The sequence below is a fragment of the Pristis pectinata genome, chromosome 26 (genome assembly GCF_009764475.1).
Source record: "Pristis pectinata isolate sPriPec2 chromosome 26, sPriPec2.1.pri, whole genome shotgun sequence".
Lineage (NCBI taxonomy): Eukaryota > Metazoa > Chordata > Chondrichthyes > Rhinopristiformes > Pristidae > Pristis > Pristis pectinata.
The window spans coordinates 32,076,027-32,100,034 of record NC_067430.1 but is presented as its reverse complement, the minus strand read 5'-3'; the positions used below and the strand labels follow the sequence as shown (position 1 = coordinate 32,100,034).

At 44.6% G+C, this 24,008-nt stretch overlaps 1 protein-coding gene across 9 annotated transcripts in view; it reads left to right on the top strand.

The window, feature by feature from the left end:
• Positions 1 to 22,102, top strand: part of mib2 (MIB E3 ubiquitin protein ligase 2) — a 215,715-nt gene extending 193,613 nt beyond the window's left edge. For 5 of the 9 annotated variants that reach the window (XM_052039217.1, XM_052039212.1, XM_052039216.1 and 2 more), the window contains 3 exons: positions 1,008 to 1,183; positions 4,725 to 4,790; positions 8,747 to 12,792. In XM_052039217.1, coding sequence (XP_051895177.1) covers positions 1,008 to 1,183; positions 4,725 to 4,790; positions 8,747 to 8,988 — 484 coding nt within the window. In that variant the 3' untranslated portion in view covers positions 8,989 to 12,792. Of the gene's footprint in view, positions 1 to 1,007; positions 1,184 to 4,724; positions 4,791 to 8,746; positions 12,793 to 21,673; positions 21,753 to 22,078 lie in introns of those variants that run through there. The other 4 variants (XM_052039213.1, XM_052039218.1, XR_007958246.1 and 1 more) reach the window with 3 other exon arrangements.
• The last annotated feature ends 1,906 nt before the right edge of the window (positions 22,103 to 24,008 follow it).

The following is a 24,008-nucleotide window of genomic DNA, read 5'->3' as shown; positions in this document are numbered from 1 at the left end:
AAAGATACATGACGCATTAGTTTCCTCACCCACCACCTGAGAGCATAAAGCATTGAAAGGGAAGGGTGGGGACCACTTCCCTCCAACCCCTTGCAGCCAGTTTGAGGTGGCTGCCAATCATGTATTTTACACCACAATTAAGCTTGCATTGTAGCCCTGCGCCCCCCCCCCACTCCTTTGATTGATGTTTGGGGGAGGGCAGTTTCATTTTCAGGCTGTGATTGTAAAGGATCAATTTTCATGAGTCTAGTTGAACAAAGTATACCGATTTTTACCAATTTCAGAAAACCAATACTGGGGGTTAAAATCCAAGAAAGTGCTTGAAACTGGTGGATTAGGTTCCATGTTCCCACCACACTTTGTGTGAAAAACGGCCCCTCAGGCCCCCTTTAAGTCATTCCCCTCTCACCTTAAACCTGTGCCCCCCAGATTTAGACCATAATGTGTGAAAAAGACTGACCATCCATCTCATGAATTTATAAACCTCTGTAAGGTCACCCCTCAGCCTCCTTCACTCCAGGGAAAACAGTCCCAGCCTGTCCAGCCTCTCCTTATAACTCAAGCCCTCCAGTCCCAGCAACATTGTTGTGAATCTTTTCTGTACCCTCTCTAGCTTAATCACATCCTTCCGATAGTACGGTGACCAGATCTGCACACACTATTCCAGATGCAGTCTCACCAACATCCTATACAACTAAAACATGATGTCCCAACTCCTGTACTCAATGCCCCGTCCAGTGAAGGCAAGCGGAGGTCAGAGGACCTCTTCCACTGGAACCTTCTCTGAGCCACATCATCAGATGGCTGCCATCAGCACTGCACATGGCTGATCTTCATCTAACTTCCATATTGGTTACGAAGTTCAGTTGGTTGACAGCTGAGTCCACCCAGACACAACTACCAGTCAACAGTCATGTGGTGAACACGAGTGGGAATGGACAGAGGTGAAGGGGTTTGTTTTGTCGTCTCTGTAAGGTCCATGGTCTTTCTGGCATTGTTTATTGCAGGGGATCGCAGCTGCAACCAACCGGGTCAGCAGTTCTACGCCGAGTCCACACTACTCCAAATACCATGACGAACCTTTTAATGCCGGTGACTGCAGGTCCTGCTGAGTGCTTGGTGTGTTCAGAGCTGTCCTTCCTGGTGCTCTTTTCACCTTGTCAGCACACTGTAGTGTGTGAAGGTACGGTACACGGTCTCACCTGTCTAACACTGTAGTGTGTGAAGGTACAGTACACAGTCTCACCTGTCCAACGCCAGTGTGTGAAGGTACAGTACACAGTCTCACCTGTCCAACACTGTAGTGTGTGAAGGTACAGTACACGGTCTCGCCTGTCCAACTCTGTAGTGTGTGAAGGTACAGTACACGGTCTCGCCTGTCCAACTCTGTAGTGTGTGAAGGTACAGTACACGGTCTCACCTGTCCAACACTAGTGTGTGAAGGTACAGTACACGGTCTCACCTGTCCAACACTGTAGTGTGTGAAGGTACCGTACACGGTCTCACCTGTCCAGCACTGTAGTGTGTGAAGGTACCGTACACGGTCTCACCTGTCCAGCACTGTAGTGTGTGAAGGTACCGTACACGGTCTCACCTGTCCAGCACTGTAGTGTGTGAAGGTACAGTACACGGTCTCACCTGTCCAACACTGTAGTGTGTGAAGGTACCGTACACGGTCTCACCTGTCCAGCACTGTTAAAATCGATAATTTTTTAAAATTATTGTCACATGTACCAAGGTCATAGAGCACTACAACACAGAAACAGGCCCTTCAGCCTATCCAATCCATGCCAGCCTGGCTTTCTGCCTAGTCCCATCTACCTGCAACCAGACCATAGCCCTCCAAACCTCTCTCATGCATGTACCTATCCAAACTTCTCTTAAATGTTACAATTGAACCCGCATCCACCACTTCCACTGGCAGCTCGTTCCACACTTGCACCACCCTCTGAGTGAAGTAGTTCCCCCTCAGATTCCACTTAAATATTTCACCTTTCACCCTAAACCTGTGACTTCTAGTTTTAGTCTCACCCAACCTGAGGGTATTGGTATTGGAATTGATTTATTATTGTCACATGTATCGAACTAGAGTGAAAACCTTGTCTTGTATACCGTTGGCACAGATCAATTCATTACGCAGTGCATTGAGGTAGTACAGAGAGCATTAAGGTAGTACAGAGAGCATTAAGGTAGTACGATGTAAAAACAGTAACGGAATACAGAGTAAAGTGTCACAGCTACAGGGAAGTGCATTGCAGATAGACAATAAGATGCAAGGTCAAACAAGTCCATCTCATCGTATAAGGGAACCGTTCAATAGTCTTATTACTGTGGGATAGAAGCTGTCCTTGAGCCTGGTGGTATGTGCCCTCAGGCCAGAGCAACCTCGTGCCCTCTTTTACCCGTCCTGATTTCGCTCTCAAGTGTTCTCTTGCATTTCTTATACTCCTCAAGCACCTCATTTAATCCTAACTGCCTATACCTGATTTGTGTATCCTCCTTTTTCTTTACCTGGGCCTCAATATCCCTTGATAACCAAAGTTCCCTAAACCTGTTAGCCTTGCCTTTTATTCTAACAGGAACATACAGATTTTGTACTCTCAGTATTTAACTTCTGAAGGCCTCCCATTTACCAAGCATCTCTTTGCCAGAAAACAGCCTATCCCAATGCATGCCTGCCAGATCCCTTCTGATGCCCTCAAAATTGGCCTTACTCCAATTTAGAATCTTAACCCTAGGACCTGTCCTATCTTTCTCTGTAATTATCTTGAAACTAATGTAATTATGGTCACTAGATCCAAAGTGTTCCCCTACGCACACTTCTGTCACCTGCCCTGTCTCATTCCCTAAGAGGAGATCCAGTATCACATTCTCTCTAGTTGGAATCTCTACATATTGATTAAGGAAACTTTCCTGAACATATTTGACAAACTCTATCCCATCCAGTCCTTTTACAGTATGGAAGTCCCATTCAATATGTGGAAATTTAAAATCACCCACTATCAGAATATTATATTTCCTACAACTGCCTGCTATCTGTCTACAAATTTGCTCCTCTAAATCCTGCTGACTATTGGGAGGTCTATAATATGGTCCCATTAACATGGTTGTCCCTTTTTTAGTTCCACCCAAACTGCCTCGGTAGTCAAGCCCTCCAGTATGTCCTCTCTGAGCACTGCTGTGACATTTTCCCTGATGAGTAATGCCACCCCTCCCCCTTTAATACCTCCCTCTCTGTCATGTCTAAAACAACAGAACCCTGGAACGTTGAGCTGCCAGTCCTGCCCCTCCTGCAACCAAGGCTACAACATCCTAATTCCACATACAGATCCATGCTCTAAGTTCATCTGCCTTACCTACAGTATTCCTTGCATTGAAATAGACACAACTCAGAACATTAGTCCCACCACGCTCAACCTGTCAGTTTCCATCTTTGCTTGTAGTCTTAACATCTACTTTCTCCACAGCCTCTCCACTTGCTGCCTTACCACTCTGGTTCCCACCCCCCTGCAACTCTAATTTAAACCACCCTGAGCAGCACCAGCAAACTTTCCCGCAAGGATATTGGTCCCCCTCCAGTTCAGGTGCAAACCGTCCTGTTTGTACAGGTCCCACCTGCCCTGGATGAGAGGTTCAGAGAAAAACTTAGTTGTGCAGGCCATCCATACAGATCATTTCATTACAACAGTGTATTGAGTAGTACAAGGGAAAACAGTAACAGAATGCAGAGTGAGGAGTTACAGTGCAGACAGACAATAAGGTGCAAGGTCATAACGAGGTAGATTGTGAGGTCAAGAGTCCATCTCATTGAACCGTTGAATAGTCTTGTAGCAGCGGGATAGAAACTGTCCTTGAGCCTGGTGGTACATGCTTTTAGACTCTTGTATCTTCTACCTGATGGGTTGGGGGAGAAGAGAGAATGTCCCTGGTTGGGGTCTGTTCTTATGTTGGCTGCTTTACCGAGGCAGCGAGAAGTGTAGACAAAATAATGCACTGTAAGTGTGCACTGATGTAATGAAATGATCTGTGTGGATGGCAGCAAGACATAGCTTTTCACTGTACCTCGATACATGTGACAATAATAAACCAATTTATATTTGACTTCATGCTCAGTAGTTGCCCATCGGTTTTTGCATCTATTTCTACTGCTGGTCCACAACTAAAAGAACTTTTCGCTTTTCAACCACGTAAGGGACGGTTTTTAATCAAAATAGCAAATATAATGATTTTGTTTTTGATTTATCATTTTTGTTAATTAGAGAACCACTATAAGACAGAAAGCTGTTTCAATCAGTTGAGTTGGAATGAGAACTGGAGGAAAGGGCAGAACTGAGAGAGAGAAGGGGTAAACAGTAAATCTCAGGAAGAGTGCCTGTTCCAAGGTTTAAATGTGACAGAGAAAAGGAATAACACAAAAGCTGACTGCCAACATTTCTCTGGAAAGGCAGATGATAAATATGGAGCCATTTGTTTCTTGCCTAACAGATTAGATTTTTGCTTCAGACGGGAAGACTGATGAGATGGATTGAGGTGGTTGTTGGCACCAGCCTGTTTTAGATTTTGATAATCAATACTTCCTGCTCTAAGTAATACAAGAGAAGATTAGAAACTTTGTTTTTTTTTTCCTGTGTTACTGACAATATTTGCAATATGTTAGAAGAGATTTAAAAGAATTTATGAGGTGTATTATAAATGCTAATTTCTAACATTTGTTTCAATTACAGAGTGTTCTGTAAGAATGAAGAAATGTATCAAATGCCAAGTGTCTATATCAAAGAAAATCAGACATGGTAATGTATTAACCACATTTTTAAATCTACATCCTGAGTGCAGATCTTATTTCGAACATTGAACATAGAACAATACAGCACAGGAACAAGCCCTTTGGCCCACAATGTCTGTGCTGAACACAATGTCGAATTCTCGTCTGCCTGTCCATATCCCTCCATTCCCTGCAGAGTCATGTGTCCATCTAACAGCCCCTTAAATGCCACTATCGTATCTGCTGCCACCACCACCCCCAGCAGCATATTCCAGGGACCCATTATTCTCTGTGTAGAAAGACTTGCCCCACACATAGAGTCACAGAGCAATACAGCATGGATACAGGCCCTTCGGCCCAACCAGTCCATGCCAACCATGGTGCCCACCCAGCTAGTCCCAATTTCCTGCGTTCGGCCCATATCCCTCCAAGCCCCACCCCTCCATGTACCTATCCAAGTGCTTCTTAAATGATACCGTTGTATGTGCCTCACCCACTTCCTCTGGCAGCTCGTTCCATATACTCACCACCCTCTGTGTGAAAAAGTTTAAAAGGGACCCTTGGGTCTCATAATTTTAAACACTTCTATAAGGTCACCCCTCATTCTCCTACGTTCCAAGGATTAAAGACCTCGCCTGGCCAACCTCTCCCTATAACTCAGGCCCTCGAGTCCTGGCAACATCCTCGTAAATCTTCTCTGCACTCTTTGCAGTTTAACCACATCTTTCCTAAAACGGTGACCAAAACTGTACCCAGTGCTGTACTGTACATGTCTTTAAACTTTCCCCCTCTCACCTTAAATACATGTCCTCTAGTATTTGACATTTCCACCCTGGGAAACAGACTCTGAATGTCTACCCTATCTATGCCTCTAATAATTTTATAAACTTCTGTCAGGTCTCCCCTCAGCCTCCAACAGTCCAGAAAAAAACAACCAAAGTTTGGCCAACCTCTCCTTATAGTTCATACCCTCTGATCCAGCCAGCTTTCCAGAGTTTCCAGATTCTTCCTGTAATGTGGTGACCAGAATTGCAGACAATTACTGACTTGTTGTAGGAGTAACTTGGAGGGAACAAGGAGAATTTGGTTGTTGAATGACTCAGTGAAGATCATTTCAGTCAGTTCATTTCAAATGGCAAGGAACACTGGGTTAAAAGTTGTTCAGTGTGTGAAGAGATGGGTTGAAATGCTACAGTGTTGATCTGCAGCAGGTTTGTGTGAGTGAGTTTGGAATAAAGCCAGGCCCATGTGTGATAGAACAGGCCTTAAAGTATGCAAAGGTGGTCCTTGCCAAAGATAGCAGTGAGAGTCTCATAGACCACAGGTTATGGGGGAAGGGTGGAGAGAGGACTGGGATGGGGGAAGGGTGGAGAGAGGACTGGGGTGGGGGATGTGTAGAGAGGATGAACTTGGAGTCAAGGGGTGTGGGGAGCACTGAAATATCAGTGGACTGGTCCAGCAAGGAAAGGGAGCATCAGGGTCTTGGGGTGGAGGTTGGGAATGTCATCACATATGTTCTGATTCCTGCTCCATCCCAACCTTATGGCCTCAGCCAGCAACAGATGCTCAGGTGTTTGGTACATGAAAGGAGGTCTCAACCCTCCACTTAAGGTGCACCTAACATGACAGTGCTGTTGGCCCCTGTGTGCGTGCTTTGTACACTCAGAGCACGCCTTGGATTTACAGAGATCCATAACTAGCACCCAAAGGATCCGATTGGGCATAGCTAAAATTCACCCACTTGGTGCATAAATCGATTGTGTTACATGAGGGAACTGGGAAGGTAATCACTAACCTGTGATGGGTGGGGTTATGGGATGGTTATCACAGCACAGACGGAGGTAGCCATGGACTGCTCCATTGGTAATGTGTGCTATGTGATTGGTGTTCCTGCTTCCTAGCTCTGTGGCATTGTACCCCATTCCCACCTGTGACCAGCAGATATTCCCCGTGGACAGTAGGTGAACTAAAATATCAGTGAGTGAGCACAGAGAACCTGTGGTTTGGCACAGTGATGTTGGAGTACAGCAACTTCATTGGAGAACATCCCAACACTCTTCAAAACAAGGCAGGAGTTACAGGCAATCAACAAACTACATAAGGTTTTAATGATTTAAATGATTTTTCAATTCCTTAAAACTATTAATTACAGTAATTAAAAGTTGGAGCCCGCTCCCCTCCTCCTTGGTGCCCCCCCCCCCCCGGTGCGTTCCCCCCCTCCCACTAAGCGCCCCCCCCCCTTGGTGAGGGCAACCCCCTCCTCTGCACCACCCACCCACCCCCCCCCCCGCCCCCCCGGCACTCCGACATGGGCAGTGGTGAGCAGGAGCAGGAGTTGCTGTCTGATTCACTCTGTTACAACCGAGCTGTGAGAATCTCGCTGCTTCTCTTCCTGTGGAACCTGCTCCCTCATCAGCTTCAGTCTCCAAGACATGACATCTGTGTGAAGAGCAGCCCATTGGTCTGACTTTGATCTAATCGGGAGAAGGTGGAAAGTCAGCCAAGGTGGAGATTCTCATCCTGAGATTGTGTCAGAGGTTGTGGGTTCAAATCCCACTCCGGAGACTTGAGCACAAGGTCCAGCCTCACACTTCAGTGCACAGTCAGGGAGGTGTGGAGCTGACCGGGGCAGTGGGGGGGGGGGGTTACATGAAGCTGTACAAGGCAGCACTGAGGGAGGTGTGGAGCTGTCCGGGGCAGCAGTGGGGGGGCAGGGGTACATGAAGCTGTCAGAAGAACTACTCCAGATGTAACATTATGCTGGGGCTTTGCCGGCTCTTGCTGATGAACATCAAAGATTTCAGGGCACATTCAACAGGAGTTAACTCTGTGGTTCTGGCCAACGTTTATCAGTAAGTTAACATCATTAAAAAGGATTATTTAATTGTTATCACATTCCTGTTAGCTGGTGTTTGCTGTCTGCCTTGCCTCCAGCAGAGCTGAGAGTACACTGACTGGGCTCCTCCAGTGTTTTCTGTACATTTCTTTTCATTAGTACAACGATGTTCTTCATACCTCTATACTGGAAAACAGGTGCTGCCACTCCTGTCAAGTCGGCAGTGAGGTGTCAGCCTCAGTTTGAGCAGTGGAATGTGAACCAGAGCTTGGTGTGCTGAGACTGAGTGTTACTTTCACATGACGGAGAGTAATCTCCACCTGTTGTTAAAGTGAAGAACAAATGCCATTCAATGAACCATGTAAAGTACTGAAGTTCCACTGTAACCTGTTTGGTTTTGCTCTAATTATCCCAGGTTTTAGGCGTTTTAAAGTATTAAATGGCATTTCACATTGCAGTAGTTGTGAGTCAACAGGAAATGTCTGTCTTGTAGATTATTGCAAATCTTATTTTGTTTCAATTTAAAGGTTACAAAAATTATGTGCAACTTGATTATTATGGCTAATTTTTTTTTAGAGTTGAGGTCTATCTATTAACTTCTGTTACTGCTAAGTATTCAATCTGGTTTTCGGTATTTGTAAACCACAGATATGTTTTAGCTGCCAGGCCACTGAAATGGCCCTGCGTGTTCCGCTTCAAGTTGCTTTGATGGACCTGAGCAGTATGCAGCCATGACATTTATTAAACACTCAATTCATGGTAGTGTAGTGGTTAGCGTAACGCTATTACAGCACCAGCGACCCAGGTTCAATTCCGGCCACTGTCTGTAAGGAGTTTGTACATTCTCCCCGTGTCTGCGTGGGTTTCCTCTGGGTGCTCCGGTTTCCTCCCACATTCCAAAGGCGTACAGGTTAGGAAGTTGTGGGCATGCTATGTTGGCGCCGGAAGCGTGGCGACATTTGCGGGCTGCCACCAGAACACTCTACGCAAAAGGTGCATTTCACTGTTTGTTTCGATGTACATGTGACTAATAAAGAAACCTTATCTGATCTTATTTGCAATATATTTGATTACGTAAATTTTAACATCGAAAGGCTATGGCCACGGTGTGGGAAATGAGAAAGTACTGACCATCTTCTCATTGGCAGATAACACAGAAGTTGAAAGCAGCTCCACCAGTGAACCTCCCGACCAGAGAAAGTTGCTGGAACAGCTCCAGTCCCGATACCGGCAGATGGAGGAAAGGATAACCTGCCCTATATGTATTGACAATCAGATTAAATTGGTGTTCCAGTGTGGTCACGGATCCTGTCTGGAGTGCAGTGTTGCCCTAAAAGCATGTCCAATTTGTCGTCAGAACATTCGAGAGCGGATACATATTTTTGTTTGATGCATGGCAAGTCTTCTTTACTATGTTTTTTTTTCCAAACATTCTCTGTCCTGGACCTTTTCTGTGATATGCTGTGTTTGTGTTTGTAATCAAACTTCAGTTTTAACCCTTCTCAGTGTCCTTAGAGTACACGTGTACTTGCTGCTCCTCAGCATCCCTGATAACTCGAATGTCCCCTGTGTGGCTTCAGTGGGTGATACAGTACCAAGGAGAGCAGCAAAACTGTACATAACATGAAGCAAGTTTATTAATCTGCTGTGCTGCTGCTCGAAATAGTTGCAGACGCTTGAAAAATGCACAAAGCTGCAGTATAAAACCTTACTGAATATGTATATTAAAAACAATGTAATATAATCCATTGTCTAATAACTGTGGTTTATGGTCAATTGTATATATTTAAAAGTTCTAGGAATATAAAATGCACTTGAGTGATTCTCCAGATGCCATAGTGAGCAATGCTGGCCTTTCACATCTGCACTCAGCATCAGCGCCAACTCTACCAGGGTGGTAATGATTTAAAATAACAAAATTGTTAATTATTTGCAAACTTTATTTTAAAATTATCTGCTTCCAACTTTCTATCCACCATTTTAATTTGAATTGGACAATATTACCTTTAAACATTGTCTGAAAGATGTGATAAAATGTTGAAAACAATTGTGGTTCATGGACAGAAGAAGGTAACCAGTTAATTCATCATTTAAATCCAGAGCTTTGGCTATAAGTGTCACCCTTTGGTCATGAATGTAAGTTATTCTGCTGAAACCATAATCAGGAAATGTGATTTGATCCACGAGGTCAAGTTGGAAAGGAGACTGGTAAGGAAAATTCAGTAGAAGATAATGAGAATTAGTGCTTGTTTTAATCTGTGAAATGTTGATCCTATTTTTACTTATACTTTCTATTCTAGGATGTTTTTATATTTAAATATTCCATGAAAATAAAAGCTATGAAAATATGAATTAGAAAGGAGCAGTTGTCTCAGGAGTCCTCAGCCCACCAATTCCCAGCCTTGATTTTGGAGTTGGGCGTTGTATTCAGGGAGCACATCATGATTAAGACCAGTGCAGTGTTGGGTTTCTGCATCTGGATAACTACAGATTTTTGCTTTTATTGGATTTGTAGTGATATGGTGAAAGGACTTTAATGAAAACGGAAAATGTTGAAAAATGCAGACACAGGAGACTCCAGATGCTGGAATCTGGAACAACAAACAAGATGCTGGAGGAACTCAGCAGGTCAGGCAGCATCTGTGGGGTGGGGGGGGTATGTGGGAGTGGACAGTCAAAATTCTGGGTTGAGATCCTTCATCTGGACTGAAAGATGGAGGGGAGGTAGCTGGAAATCCTCAGCATTTTGGAAGAAGCAGCAGTTAATGTTTTAAGTCAAAGACGTTTCCTCAGAACTGAGAAAGAGATAACAGTGGGTTAGTCCCAGTGGCAGAGAAGGTGGAGAGGACAATGAGTGTCTGTGATGAGTGAAATGATGAGCAGGCATTAACTGAGCAGTGACACCCCTGTGTCATGCGTTGCTAATGTTATGAAGTCTGGTGATGTTGCATAGTCTGGTTTACTGGGACATGCCAAATGGGCTGGAATATACAAATGAAAGGGAAAGGGAAGAGAGGAGTGGGATGAACAAATAGAGTCATACAGCACGGAAACGGGCCCTTTGGCCCAACTCATCCATGCTGACTGTGTTGCCCAGTGAGCTAGTCCCATCTGCCCGCATTTGGCCCAGAGCCCTCTAAACCTCTCCTATTCATACACTTACCTAGATGGCTTTTAAATGTTGCTAATGTGCCTGCTTCAACCACTATTTCTGGCAGCTCATTCCACCCTTTGCATGAAGAAGCTGTCCCTGAGTCCCTCTTAAATCTCTCGCCTTTGATCTTAAACCTATGGCCTCTTGTTTTTAGCACCATGTGTTTTCACCCTGTCTACGCCCCTCATGACCATTTGAATAGTCAGTCAAACAGAAGGACAAAGCCAGTTGCACAGCACAGACAAAGGGGCTTATCTGCCCAGTTGACAGCTGCATTATCTCACCCTATCACAGAAACACATCTCCCTCCCCCACCTACCTAGACTAACTGGTCTTCTCTCTTCGACCTGAAACACTGACTGTTTCTCTCCCCCACAGATGCTGCCCAACTTGCCGAGTGTTTCCAGCAATTTCTGTTTTTATTTTGATTTCCAGCATCTGCAAGTTTTTGACTGTCAGAACATTAATACTGTGCATACCTATGCTGGCACAGTGTGCACCGTAGATTTTTGTCTCTTTGTTGTCTGATTGGAATGCAAATTGCATGTTGATTTGTTAGTCTGTGGATAAACTGGGGGAAAAAAATGAGTTTTATCAGGATCGTGATTCTATCCAGACCTAGTGTTCTCCAATTCTACTAGAAAGATTGGAGGAAAGTTCTGTCACAAAGAAAAGGTAATTCAGAGCTGGAGAGGTAGTCCAATTAGTGTTTAGATGTGCTCTAGAGAGCAAAGGTTGATAAGTCTTTCATACATTGGTTACAAGTTGAATAACTGTGTATATCTTTAATAATTAAAACAAATTAGCTAGAAAATGCTTTCACAAGAGGTTTTTGCCTTTTATATCACAACCATTTCCAACTGACTCAGGATTAAATCACCAGTTTATTTGCAACAAAACATGAATAGATATAAAAATGCATGGCTGGTGTTACTTAAATCAATAACAGGATTGCAACAATGAACTCTAGGGACTGAAGGTCATACCAACATTTGGAAAGGATTGACATGTTAACACACTTATCTGTCTCACCAGAATGAATCAAAGACATCCAAACTAATTTAATGTCTCAAACAGCCTTTATCAGCTCACGGTAACGTTTGAAAATGCAGTTTGGAAAAACTGAACAGATTGGTATAATGTGATAGTGCAGAGAGAGTGTTTCATTCTTTGTGTTGGTATGTGGTAGCTTTTTTTCTGAAACCTTACATGTTATTAGTAGGTTGTTTTATTGAAATGTTACATAGTTCAGCAGCTTTTTATTGAGTTGAATCTTCCTGACACAGTGAAACAGGTTACATGTGCCAGACAGATTGTATCGCTGTGGAAAGTGTGTCCTCAGGAATTGCTGTTCAAATAAAATTGCAGTTCCCAAATGTCTGGCTTTCTTGTGCACATTTCTCCTCTTTCCTAATATCTTTCTTGAGATTACAGAAGGTTCAGACCACAAATTGCTCAATGTCTTTTCTCAGGAGGAAAGACCTTTGATCTCCTTTGTAGACTAAATTAGCTTTAGTCCAGCAGTAGACTGTGCCTGTTAACAGAATGGACAGGAAGGATATGCCCAGCATCACTGGTTTTTGTGGTTTGTGAAAATGAACTTTACAAAACATCTTGTCATCAAAAATACAGCAACATAAACCTTTGATCAAACGTTTGTAGAAAACGATGAAATATTGTGAAGATCCTTGGACAACACCAATTTCTTGCACTTTGTTGCCAGAGGCAGTGTTCAACAGGTCCCTTCTCGGGGACGACGGAGGAAAGTCACACTGAACAGTAGTTCTGGATCTCGGGGTTAAGGAACCGATTGATGTCTTGGTCAAGACAAAGTAATCATTCACTAAAAGTGGGATGGTACTGTTGTCTGAAAGAACGGTAAAAGCGTCACAACAAGGAGGTGAGGAGATAGGTGAGACTACAGGACTTCCTGATGGTGTTCAAGGTCTTGTTCTCGTGGCCTTATAACATCGGGAATCCTCATGTTTAAGTTCTAGCTGTAAATAAATGATTTGGAATTACAGTTGTGATTATGATACATTAAAATATTGAGTATTTGTTTATTTCAAATATTTGGCAAAGGAATTTTTTTTTCAAGAGAATATTCCCAAATATCCCCCTTCCAGCTCTAAATGTGGGGATAAGTTCTGTGCAGAGTCGATAAGTTCTTGGTGCAGTGTAAACTAACTTCATTAAACAAGTAGTTTTCATTAGAGCAATAGAGTTTTATTCAATTGTAACTACTTGTGAATAGAGAAATACCATTCACACATTATCATTGTAGGTCCCCAAGGATTCAACTGAGTTGTGTAAAATTAAGTGTGGCAAAACACAGTGGATAGGAAACGCCTATTTCTGTGAACTAGAGTAACCAACCAACTTTGAGTCTGATGACAGCCAAGGCACTTTAACTTTTGTGGTCTTCCTGCATGTGCCAACACTTGGAAAAAGAAAGTCATTCATTTGATCCACCATTGATGCAGACTTTCCCCAGAACCCTCCACACACTGTGAATCAGAAATTTGTATTTTTTGACTGATCTGTTTAAAACTTGATGAAGTATTAGCACAGATTTTATAAATAAATTATTAAAGGAAATGAATTTATGAGCACATTCTTACAGATTTTATTTTAGATGGAAGTATTTTGGCTTTAGGTGGAATTTGGCCCAATGCTATAACCATGTCAATGAATTTTATATGAAATTAATTTTGAGAGAAAACATGCATGTGGTATAAAAAACACAGTAAAAGTTTCTATGGATATGTAAATAGGAAGAGGGCGTCTGAGGTGAATGTGGAGCCTCTAGAGAACGAGGCTAAACAAAGAAATGGCAGTTATGTTAAATAATTTTTTGCATCAGGCTTCACTGTGGAAGACATTGCTTTTATCCCTAAGGTATCGGACAAGCTAATTTCAAATATCATGGTAGAACTTACAAAAATGCCAATTACAAGGGATAAAGTACTGGAGAAACTCTCGGGGCTAAAGGCAGACAAGTCACCAGGACCCAACGGACTGCCAGCTGGGGTTTTAATAGAAGTGGTTGCAGAGATAGTGGACCCATTGGATGAAAATTTCCACAACTCACTAAACTCCGGAAGGGTATCAGAAGAATGGAAACCAGCCAATGTGACTCTCTTGTTCAAAAAAGGAGAAAGGCAGAAGGTAGGGATCTACAGGCCTGTTAATGTAACAGCTGATATTGGCAAGATGCTACAGTCAATGATCAAAGTAAAAATAACTAATTTAGGAAATCAGAATATAATCAAACTTAGTCAATGTGGTTTTATGAAAGACAATTCATGTTTGAAGAATTTGCTTGAATTCTTTGGGGATGTAACGGAGAGTTGATAGTAACCAGTGAATGTAGTGTATTTAGATGTCTAAAGGGCATTTGACAAGGCGCCACATAAGAGGCGGGTGCATAAATTACAAGCCTGTGTCATCAGAGGAAGAGTGTTAGAATGGATTGAAAACTGGCAGTCTCACACAGAAGAGTTGGGATAAATGGGCCCTGTTCAGACTGGGATGAGGTAACGAGTGGAGTACCCCAGGGGTCAGTTCTGGGTCTGCAATTGCTGACCTGAAGGAAGGAACCATACGTAAGGCTTCCAGATTTGCTGATGATACAAAAATAGGTGGAAGAGCTTGTTGCTCAAGAGGAAACAAGTGCAGCATTGCTGGATGACAAGACCAGCTGATCTTAAGGTGGTGAGTGGCCTTTGGCTACAATCCATCTGGTGAAGGTGCTCCCACAGTGCCAGGCGTTGGGAGCTCCCAGCTCTAGAACACAGAACAGCACAGCACAGGAACAGGCCCTTCAGCCCACCATGTCTGTGCTGACCATGATGCCAATTTTATCTAATCCCATCTGCCTGCACAGGGTCCACATCCCTCCATTCCCTGTCTGTTCATGTTTCTGTCTAAATGCCTCTTAAACATTGTTATCGTATCCACTTCCTCCACCTTCCCTGGCACCATGTTCCAGGCACCCACCACTCTCTGTGCTTTAAAGAAAAACTTGTCTTGTAAATCTCCTTTGAATGCTCCACTCTCACCTTAAAGCTATGCCCTCTAGCATTTAACATTTCCACCCTGGGAGAAAGACTCTGCCTATCCAGCTTGGCCACCACTAAGTTTTGCTTTTATCTTCCACAGAGAATGCTCACCCGGTACGGGAGTTGGAAGGTATGGTATACAATGGGTCTTCAGAGGAGCTGAGTGCCATCCAGGGTGTACCATGACAGCTCAGATAGCCAGATGGATGGTTTCACTGGCCCAGAGCAGATGTTGGGAAGCTGGGGTCTGGGCATTGAATTCAAGAACCAACTACCAGCCGTTGCAATCTTATATCTCACCTTCCCCTTCACCAGCACCTCCCTGCTGACACCTTCATCGCTAGACTTTGTCTGTCCTGGTCTCCATCCAATCTCAGACCTTCCTTTTTGTTCTCTCTGCCCACCCCCTTTTCTCTGCCAATTAAAACATGTTTCATTTCTCCTATTTGCAAGGTCTACAACCAGAAGCATAAACTCTGTTTCTATCCACACCTGACAAGTGTCTTTGGCTTTTGTTCAGGTTCCCTCATTTGCACCGTTTTTGCTTTTTTAAGTGGGGTGTGTGCACTTTAGAGTTTGGAGCATTCACTGGGACACCAAAGACTAGAGGAAAGGTACAGAATTGCAAAACTGCAAAGCTCTGTAAGGATAAATAGTGAAAGATTTTTAAGAAGGAGTAGATTCAGGGCTATTATTAGAGAAGATGTATATTAAGAATATTTGAAAATCCAGTTCTACCCCGCCAGTATGGATGTAACTCTTCATCTCCACTTTGTTTTGCCCAAGCAGCCCAGCTCCCTGACTCGGTTTAAGATTGTCGACAAGCTGCATAAGGAACCGATTGATATCTCGGTCAATGCAAAGTCATTAACTGCCATCACATTCTCAGCGTTTCTTCCCTTCATTCAAAGTATTTATGCAAGTGAACCAACTTCTCTCCATTACAGAAATCGCCCACTATTTCTATTGAATGATTATCAAATTCATAAATAGCTGGATCTGAATCTTGTTTGTTCTAAATTCTTTGACTGTGGAGATAAAGCAGAAGAGGGTTGCTGAGGCAGCTGGAATGGGCAGAAGATGTATGACAGGCCTATCTGTGAAGAATTAGAGAAGCTCCAGACTAAATTTAACCAGGAATGTCATGAATTTAACAACCAGCCAGATTGTCACACACCAGCCGCAGGGAGCAACTCTCTGAAGAATTCTCCATTGTAGTGGCTTCTGTGGGTGATCTAATTGCTGCTTTTGCTTTCACATCAATTACATTCCCCCCAAAGACCTGGACCCAAATGGACAGGCATGAGGAAATTTGCAGAGCCTCAGGCAAGGATGCTTGCATGTGAAATTCTGCAAAATATCCTGTTTGAGGCAGAGCTGGGGTTTCTGAAAGTCTTTGATCTTCTAATGTGCTAGGCTCCCTCAGCTGTTTCCTTACTCGGGTCGTGAAGGGAAAAGAAAGATCCCAGGCTCACCACATTGAAATGCCGACTGCAGAAGACGAGGTTATGGAACGAGGTGTGTAAATAGAGTTAAAATCTAGATTAGCAATGAGCTGATTGAATAGCAGAACAGGCTTGTGGGGTGAAATATCCTTCTTGCTTGTTCTAACTGGTGAGGACACCCTAGTGCTTATGAAGATGGAGTAGGATTTAAGACAGGCCAGTACTCTTAAGGAAATTCACGTGTTAAACAGAATTCCAGTCTGTTCCCTCAAAGAAATGCAAGTGATCCCATGACATTTAGAGTCATAGAGTGGTACAGCAAAGAAACAGGCCCTTCAGCCCACCATGTCCATGCTGACCTTTGTGCCCATCTACACTGATCCCATTTGTCTATTTTTCTTGGAAGGAGAGCTGGTGTGCTCCCCCACCCCCCAGTGTCTGGAGAGAGCTGGTGTGCTCCCCCCAGTGTCTGGGCAACTTTACTAATGCACTTGACAAATTTCTTGATACATAGTCCAGAAACTGTGTGCGGTTCAGGTCATCCAGTCAGTGAAATTATATAATCCTGTAAACTATGAGGGTACATTAAAAATTCACTTCAATCTTCTTTTGGAAATAGGAACTTTCAGTGTTTGTATTTTTCATGATTATACAGGGAGTTGACAAATTAATATCAGCAACTTGTTCACAGGTTGACTGCAAATATCACAAAATACTGTCCAGAGTGAGAGAGAAACCCAGTGAGACTTGACCATTCTGTGTTGACAAGAAGGTCTCTGAATGAAAGCCTTTGTGTAGACCTCGCAAATCCATTGAAAAGATGATTCACAGAACTGGACCCTTTGGCCCAACGTGTTCCTGCTGACTGTGATGCCCAATTGACTCTCTATCTACACCCTCATAATTTTATAAACCTCCATAAGGTCACCCCTCAGCCCCCTGTGATCCAGTGAGAATAAACCCAGCCTGTCCGATCTCTCCTTTATAACTACAGCCCTCCATTCCAGGCAACACACTGGTGAATCTCTTCTGCACTCTCTCTATTGCTACCACATCTTCCTGTCATGTGGTGACCAGAACTGTACACAATACTCCAGATGAGGTCTAAGCAATGTATTGTACAACTGCAACATGACGTCCCAACTCTTATACTCAGTGCCTTGGCCCATTAAGGCAAACACACCAAATATTACCTTCAATAATCCATCCACCTGTGTTGCTATTTTCAGGGAGCTATGAACTTTCACTCCCAGGTCTCTCTGTACATCAACACCCCTAAGGTCTCTCTGTACATCAACACCCCTAAGGTCCCTGCCATTTACTGTATGTGCCCTGCCAGTATTTGACATCCCAAAGTGCATTACATCACACTTGTTCAGATTAACCTCCATCTGCCACTACTCTGCCCAACTTTCCAACTGATCTGTGTCCCTCTGCATCCTTCAACAACCTTCTTCACTCTTTACGGCTCCACCAACGTTTGTGACATCAGAAAACTTACTAATCAGACCATCTACGTTCTCAGTCAAGCCACTTATATACGTATCAAACAACAAAGGTCCCAGCACCGATCCTGTGGTACACCACTGGTCACAGACTTCCAGACAGAAACACAACCCTCCACCACTACCTCTGCCTCCTATCACCAAGCCAGTTTTGGAACCAGTTCATAGAATCATAGAACAGTACAACACAATACAGGCCCTTCAGCCCACAATGTTGTGCCGACCTTTAAACCTTGTCTAAGACTATCTAACCCCTTCCTCCCACATGTCCCTCTATTCTAAATTCCTCCATATGCTTATCTGGCAATCTCTTGAACTTGACCAATGTACCTGCCTCCACCACCACCCCAGGCAGCGCAATCCATGCCCCAGCCACTCTCTGGGTAAAAACCTTCCCACCCATTACTTTAAAGCCATGCCCTCTTGTGTTGAGCATTAGTGCCCTGGGTGCTGGCTGTCCACTCTATCTATTCCTCTTAATATTTTATACACTTCTATCATGTCTCCGCTCATCCTCCTCCTCTCCAAAGAGTAAAGCCCAAGCTCCCTTAGTCTCTCCTCATAATCCATACTCTCCAAACCAGGCAGCATCCTGGTAAATCTCCTCTGCACCCTTTCCAACGCCTCCACATCCTTCCTATAATGAGGCAACCAGAACTGGACACAGTACTCTAAGTGTGGTCTAACCAGAGTTTTGTAGAGCTGCATCATTACCTCACGGTTCTTAAACTCCATCCCACGACTTATGAAAGCTACATCCTATAAGCTTTCTTAACTACCCTATCCACCTGTGAGGCAACTTTCAGGGATCTGTGGATATGGACCCCCATATCCCTCTGCTCCTCCACACTACCCAGGATCCTGCCATTTACCTTGTACTCCGTCTTGGAGTTTGTCCTTCCAAAGTGTACCACCTCACACTTCTCTGGATTGAACTCCATCTGCCACTTGTCAGCCCAGCTCTGCATCCTATCAATGTCCTCCTGCAACCTTCGACAATCCTCTACACTATCCACAACACCACCAATCTTTGTATCGTCTGCAGACTTGCCAACCCACCCTTCTACCCCCTCATCCAAGTCATTAATAAAAATCACGAAAAGCAGAGGTCCCAGAACTGATCCTTGTGAGACACCGCTAGTCACAGCCCTCCAATCTGAATGCACTCCCTGAGGTGTGTTAACAAACACACCTCAGATCCCATGTATCTCTAACCTTCTGGACCAGCCTACCCTGTGGGACTTTGTCAAAAAAAAGTCAAAGTTGAATTTATTGTTATGTGCACAAGTCCAGGTGTGCACAGGTGCAATGAAAAACTTACTTGCAGCAGCATCACAGGCACATAGCATCAGATAAGCAGCATTCACAACAAAAACATAAAATAAGCATAAATTGTACACAATTTTTACAAGAAAGAACACAATTAGAACAAAAAGCCTTGCTAAAGTCCATGTTACCATGTCTACCACCCTGCCTTCATCAATCTCCTTAGTTAACACCTCAAAAACTCAACCAGATTTGTGAGCCATGATCTCCCCTGCATGAACCATGCTGACTCCTCCTAATCAGTGAGGATAGGCAGCAATACCTCCGGCACGATTATTCTCAACACTGGTGCCCCACAAGGCTGCATCCTCAGCCCTCTACTCTACTCCCTGTACACTCACGACTCTGTGGCCAGATTCTGCTCTAAATCCACCTACACGTTTGCAGATGATACCACCGTTGTAGGCCGTATCTCAAACAGCGATGAGTCGGAGTACAGGAAGGAGATAGAGAGCTTAGTGGAATGGTGTCATGACAACAACCTTTCCCTCAATGTCAACAAAACTTAAGAGCTGGTCATTGACTTCAGGAAAGGGGGCGGTGTACATGCACCTGTCTACATCAATGGTGCTGAGGTCGAGAGGGTCGAGAGCTTCAAGTTCCTGGGTGTGAACATCACCAACAGCCTGTCCTAGTCAAATCACGTAGATGCCATGGCCAAGAAAGCTCACCAGTGCCTCTACTTCCTCAGGAGACTAAAGAAATTTGGTTTGTCCCCTTTGACTCTCACCAACTTTTACCGATGCACCATAGAAAGCATCCTATCTGAATGTATCATGGCTTGGTACAGCAACTACTCTGCCCAGGACCGCAAGAAACTGCAGAGAGTTGTGGACACAGCCCTGTGCATCACGGACACCAGTGTCCCTTCCTTGGACTCTGTCTTTACCTCTCGTTGTCTTGGTGTAGCAGCCAGCATAATCAAAGACCCCACCCACCCGGGTCATTCTCTCTTCTCTCCTCTTCCATCGGGTAGAAGATACAGGTGCCTGAGGGCACATATCACCAGACTTAAGGACAGCTTCTACCCCACTGTGATAAGACTATTGAATGGTTCCCTTATACAATGAGATGGGCTATGACCTCACGATCTACCTTGTTGTGACCTTGCACCTTATTGCACTGCACTTTCTCTGTAGCTGTGACACTTTACTCTGTACTGTTACTGTTTTTACCTGTACTTCATCAATGCACTTTGTTCTAACTCAATGTAACTGCACTGTGTAATGAATTGACCTGTACGATCGGCTTGTAAGACAAGCTTTTCACTGTACCTCGGTACAAGTGACAATAATAAACCAATACCAATACCAGTCTCTGCCTTTCCAAATGAACATGATCCTGTCCTTCAGAATTGCCTCCAACAACTTCCCTCCCACTGATGTAAGGCTCATGGGCATGTAATTTCCAGGCTTGTCCATTTTTTGGACAAGGAGACAACATGAACTATACTCCAGTCCTCTGCTACCTCACCTCTGGCTAATGAAGATGGAAAAAATCTTCATCAAAGCCCCAGCAACTCCCTCCCTTGCTTTGCTCAGCATCCTGGGATAGATCCCATGAGATCCTGGGGATTTATCCACCCTAATGTGCTCCAATGTTTCTAACACTTTCTCCTGGTTCAGACGTGTCCCAGAATGTCAGCGTACCCCCGCCTTAACTCTCCAGCCTCCACATCCCTTTCCCTGGTGAAAACCAATGAGGAGTATTCATTTCAGACCTCATTCACATCCCCTGGCTCCACACAGAATGCCCCTTTTGCCCCTGACAGGACCTTTTCTTTCCCCAGCTACCCTCTCTGTTCTGGGGTTCTTCTGAATCCTGCTTGCCAAGGCCATTTCTTGGCCCCTTTTTGCTGTCCTAACTTTTCTTTATCCTCAATAAACTTCAAAGGACCTAAGGTTCCGTAGACATCCTCTTTGCCTCTAACCCTTACATGCTGACTCTGAACCCCTGCTATCTTGCCTTAAACACCTCCCACTCATTTGAAGTTGTCCTTCCCTCTAGCAGCTGCTCCCAAACAACTTCTGTCAGGTCAAGAGAGGGCTGAATGAAGACTGATGAGAAGAGGGGAAGCACAGGAGTTATTCTACAAGAGGTGAGCTACAAAGTGAGCAAGGTTCTGCATCTACCACCCCCAGGTCTCTGGAGCTGTGAGGCAGCGGCTCTGTGTACTATTGTCAGGACGTGACTCTGCATTAAAAGGTAAAATGGAACTGTGTACCGTAAATAATCTCAAGTACACCAAACCTGGCAAAAGTATAAGATTTTATGTCATTGTGTGCCCAGAGAGAAAAAAATCTTGTCATTTATTACAGCGAGAATCCAGACAAATTCCCTTCTGTTTTGTGGGAGGATGGGTCACTGCAGAAGTTGGATAATGCTCACCCCAGCCTTGCTGATCTACCCTCTGCAAGAGACCTGAGATCCTCTGTGAATGGAAAGTCACTTGTGGTTTCTCTTCCCCTTGTCATCCCTCCGGATACAACCAAGCCACTGCCTTATCCCAACTTCTCCGAGTTAATTACTGATGACTTTGTTTAGCAGATTGCTAAGGAAGTATTTCCTCCTCCATTTTCTGCAGCTCCTGGGACTGATCAGAGGAATCTGTAGCTCAAGATGGAATTCCTTGATAAGATGATAAGGCCAAGTTCATTCTTTCTGTAAGTTTTAAACATTCTGATGATATTATAATCCAGCTCTTTCATTTTATTTCCTTAAGTGATATAGAAGCTCTTGCCTTTGGTGCACATTTTTGATCCTCAGCCACTTTACTATTGCAAAAGAATCTGCTGAAATTGTACATTGTACAAGCTGCTGGTACTTTTAAACTTTGTAAACACTTCATCCTCTCAAAGGGAGATTTACCATTGTACATGGGATGAGCCAAGGCAAATCTTTCAAATACTTCTGCCAAGATTTTATCATGGACACAGAGGTCCAAACTCTGCTTCATGCCGTTCTAACATTTGTTCTTCTAACCTTGCAGAATCAAAGGTGCACGACTTGAATTTGTGTCAACAGACAATCTGCTGGAGGAACTCAGCAGGTCGGGCAGCATCTGTGGGGGGAGAGGAATTGTCGACATTTCAGGTCAAAACCTTGCATCAGGAGATGGCCGGTATGTGTCAAGTTGTTCATTCCCAGGCATAGCCAAAGCACATTGCAAGCAATGAAATAATATTGGAAGTGTAGTCACAGTTATAGTCAGCATTGGATCTGTGTATAGCAAACTACCAAGAACAGCAATGTGATAATGAGCAGTTAGACTACCTAGTGATGCAGAATGAAGCATAAAGATTGGCACTTGTACAGATTATCAGGTGATGCATTGACTTGTAAAATTTCCCAAACAGTTTTGGAGATTTCTGTTACTCTCGAGCGTTGTTCATTCCTCAGCACTCTGATGCCTCTGACGTTGCAGCAGGACAGCTGATCACCATGTAACAGGCCCTGAGCAAGAGGTTAAAGGTTTTCAGCTGCCAGTGTCTGACAGAAAGTAATCCTTTCCACTCATGGGCCAGGAGATGAAGTTACAATGACACAACTCTGCCAAAGTCGATACAGCCGATGTATCTGAGCAGATCCCCAAGTTTTCTGCAGCAAGGACCTGGCCTCAGTGTTCCCAACACCACTGATTGCTCCCACTGCACTGAATGAATGTACAACATCGATGTGCATCATTCCCTCCTGATGTAATTCATGAAAGGAACGCTAGCACATGCACCTATTAAAGGAATGTGGCATCCCTATCACACTGTAGGCTTTGACTTGGAGCCATCAAAGTGAATAGTTGGAAAATTAAACACAAACCCAGGTTACCCTGGTCCCTTGGCTGAACACCAGATGATATTCCAAGCACATCACATGAGCCTCCTTGGAATGTAGAGACACGAGACTACAGATGCTGGAATCCGGAGCAACAAACAAACTGCTGGAGGAACTCAGCGGGTCAGGCAGCATCTGTGGAGGGAGAAGGATAGTCAACATTTTGGGTCAAGACCCTGCATCAGGACTGAGAGTGTGGAGGGGAGATGGCCAGTATAAAGAGGGGAGGGGTGAGGCAGGGGCTGGCAGGCGATAGGTGGAACTAGGTGAGGAGGGGTTTATGGGCACATGGAGTCAGGAGGGGGAGGGATGGGTGGAGATAGCGACAGTGTGGGAGGTGATTGGTGGAGACAACAAAGGGCTTCAGATAATGGAAACTCATAGGAGGGGAAGGTGGAGCATGGAACCAGATAAGGGAGGTGGGGAGGGCAGAGATGGGAACAGTGGGGGAGGAGGGAGGGGATAGGGGACCTGGTGGGAACAGAGGGGAACAGTTTACTGAAATTGGAGAATTCAATGTTCATGCCATCGGCTTGTAGACAACCCAGGCAGATTGAATTGCTGTTCCTCTAGTTTGAGCTTAGCCTCATCCTGGCACTAGAAGAGGCTGAGGACAGACAGGTCGGGATGGGAATGGGGAGGGGAATTAAAATGGCTGCAACTGGGACGTCTAGATGGCCACGGCAGACGGAGCGATGGTGCTCGGCAAAGCGGTCGCCTGATGTGGAGGAGGCCGCAGCAGGAGCATCGGATGCAGTAGACGAGGTTGGAGGAGGTGTAGGGGCAGGTGTTACACCTCCTACGGTTGAAGGGGAAAGTGCCTGGGGGAGGGGGAGGGGTGGGTGGGGAGAGATGAGCAGACAAGTCACAGATCCCTACAGAGAGGGGTGGGATCCCATTGCAGCTGGGCAGAAGAAGCATGTACTGGGTGTAGGCTGGTGGAGTGAAAGGTGAGAGCTGGGAACTCTCGCCCTGTTCTGTCTGGGAGGAGGTGGGGTGGGAGCAGAAGTGTGGGAACTAGAGGAGATGTGGCTGAGGGCTCCATCCACAGCAGTGGGAGGGAAACCCTGTTTTCTGTAAGAGAAGACATC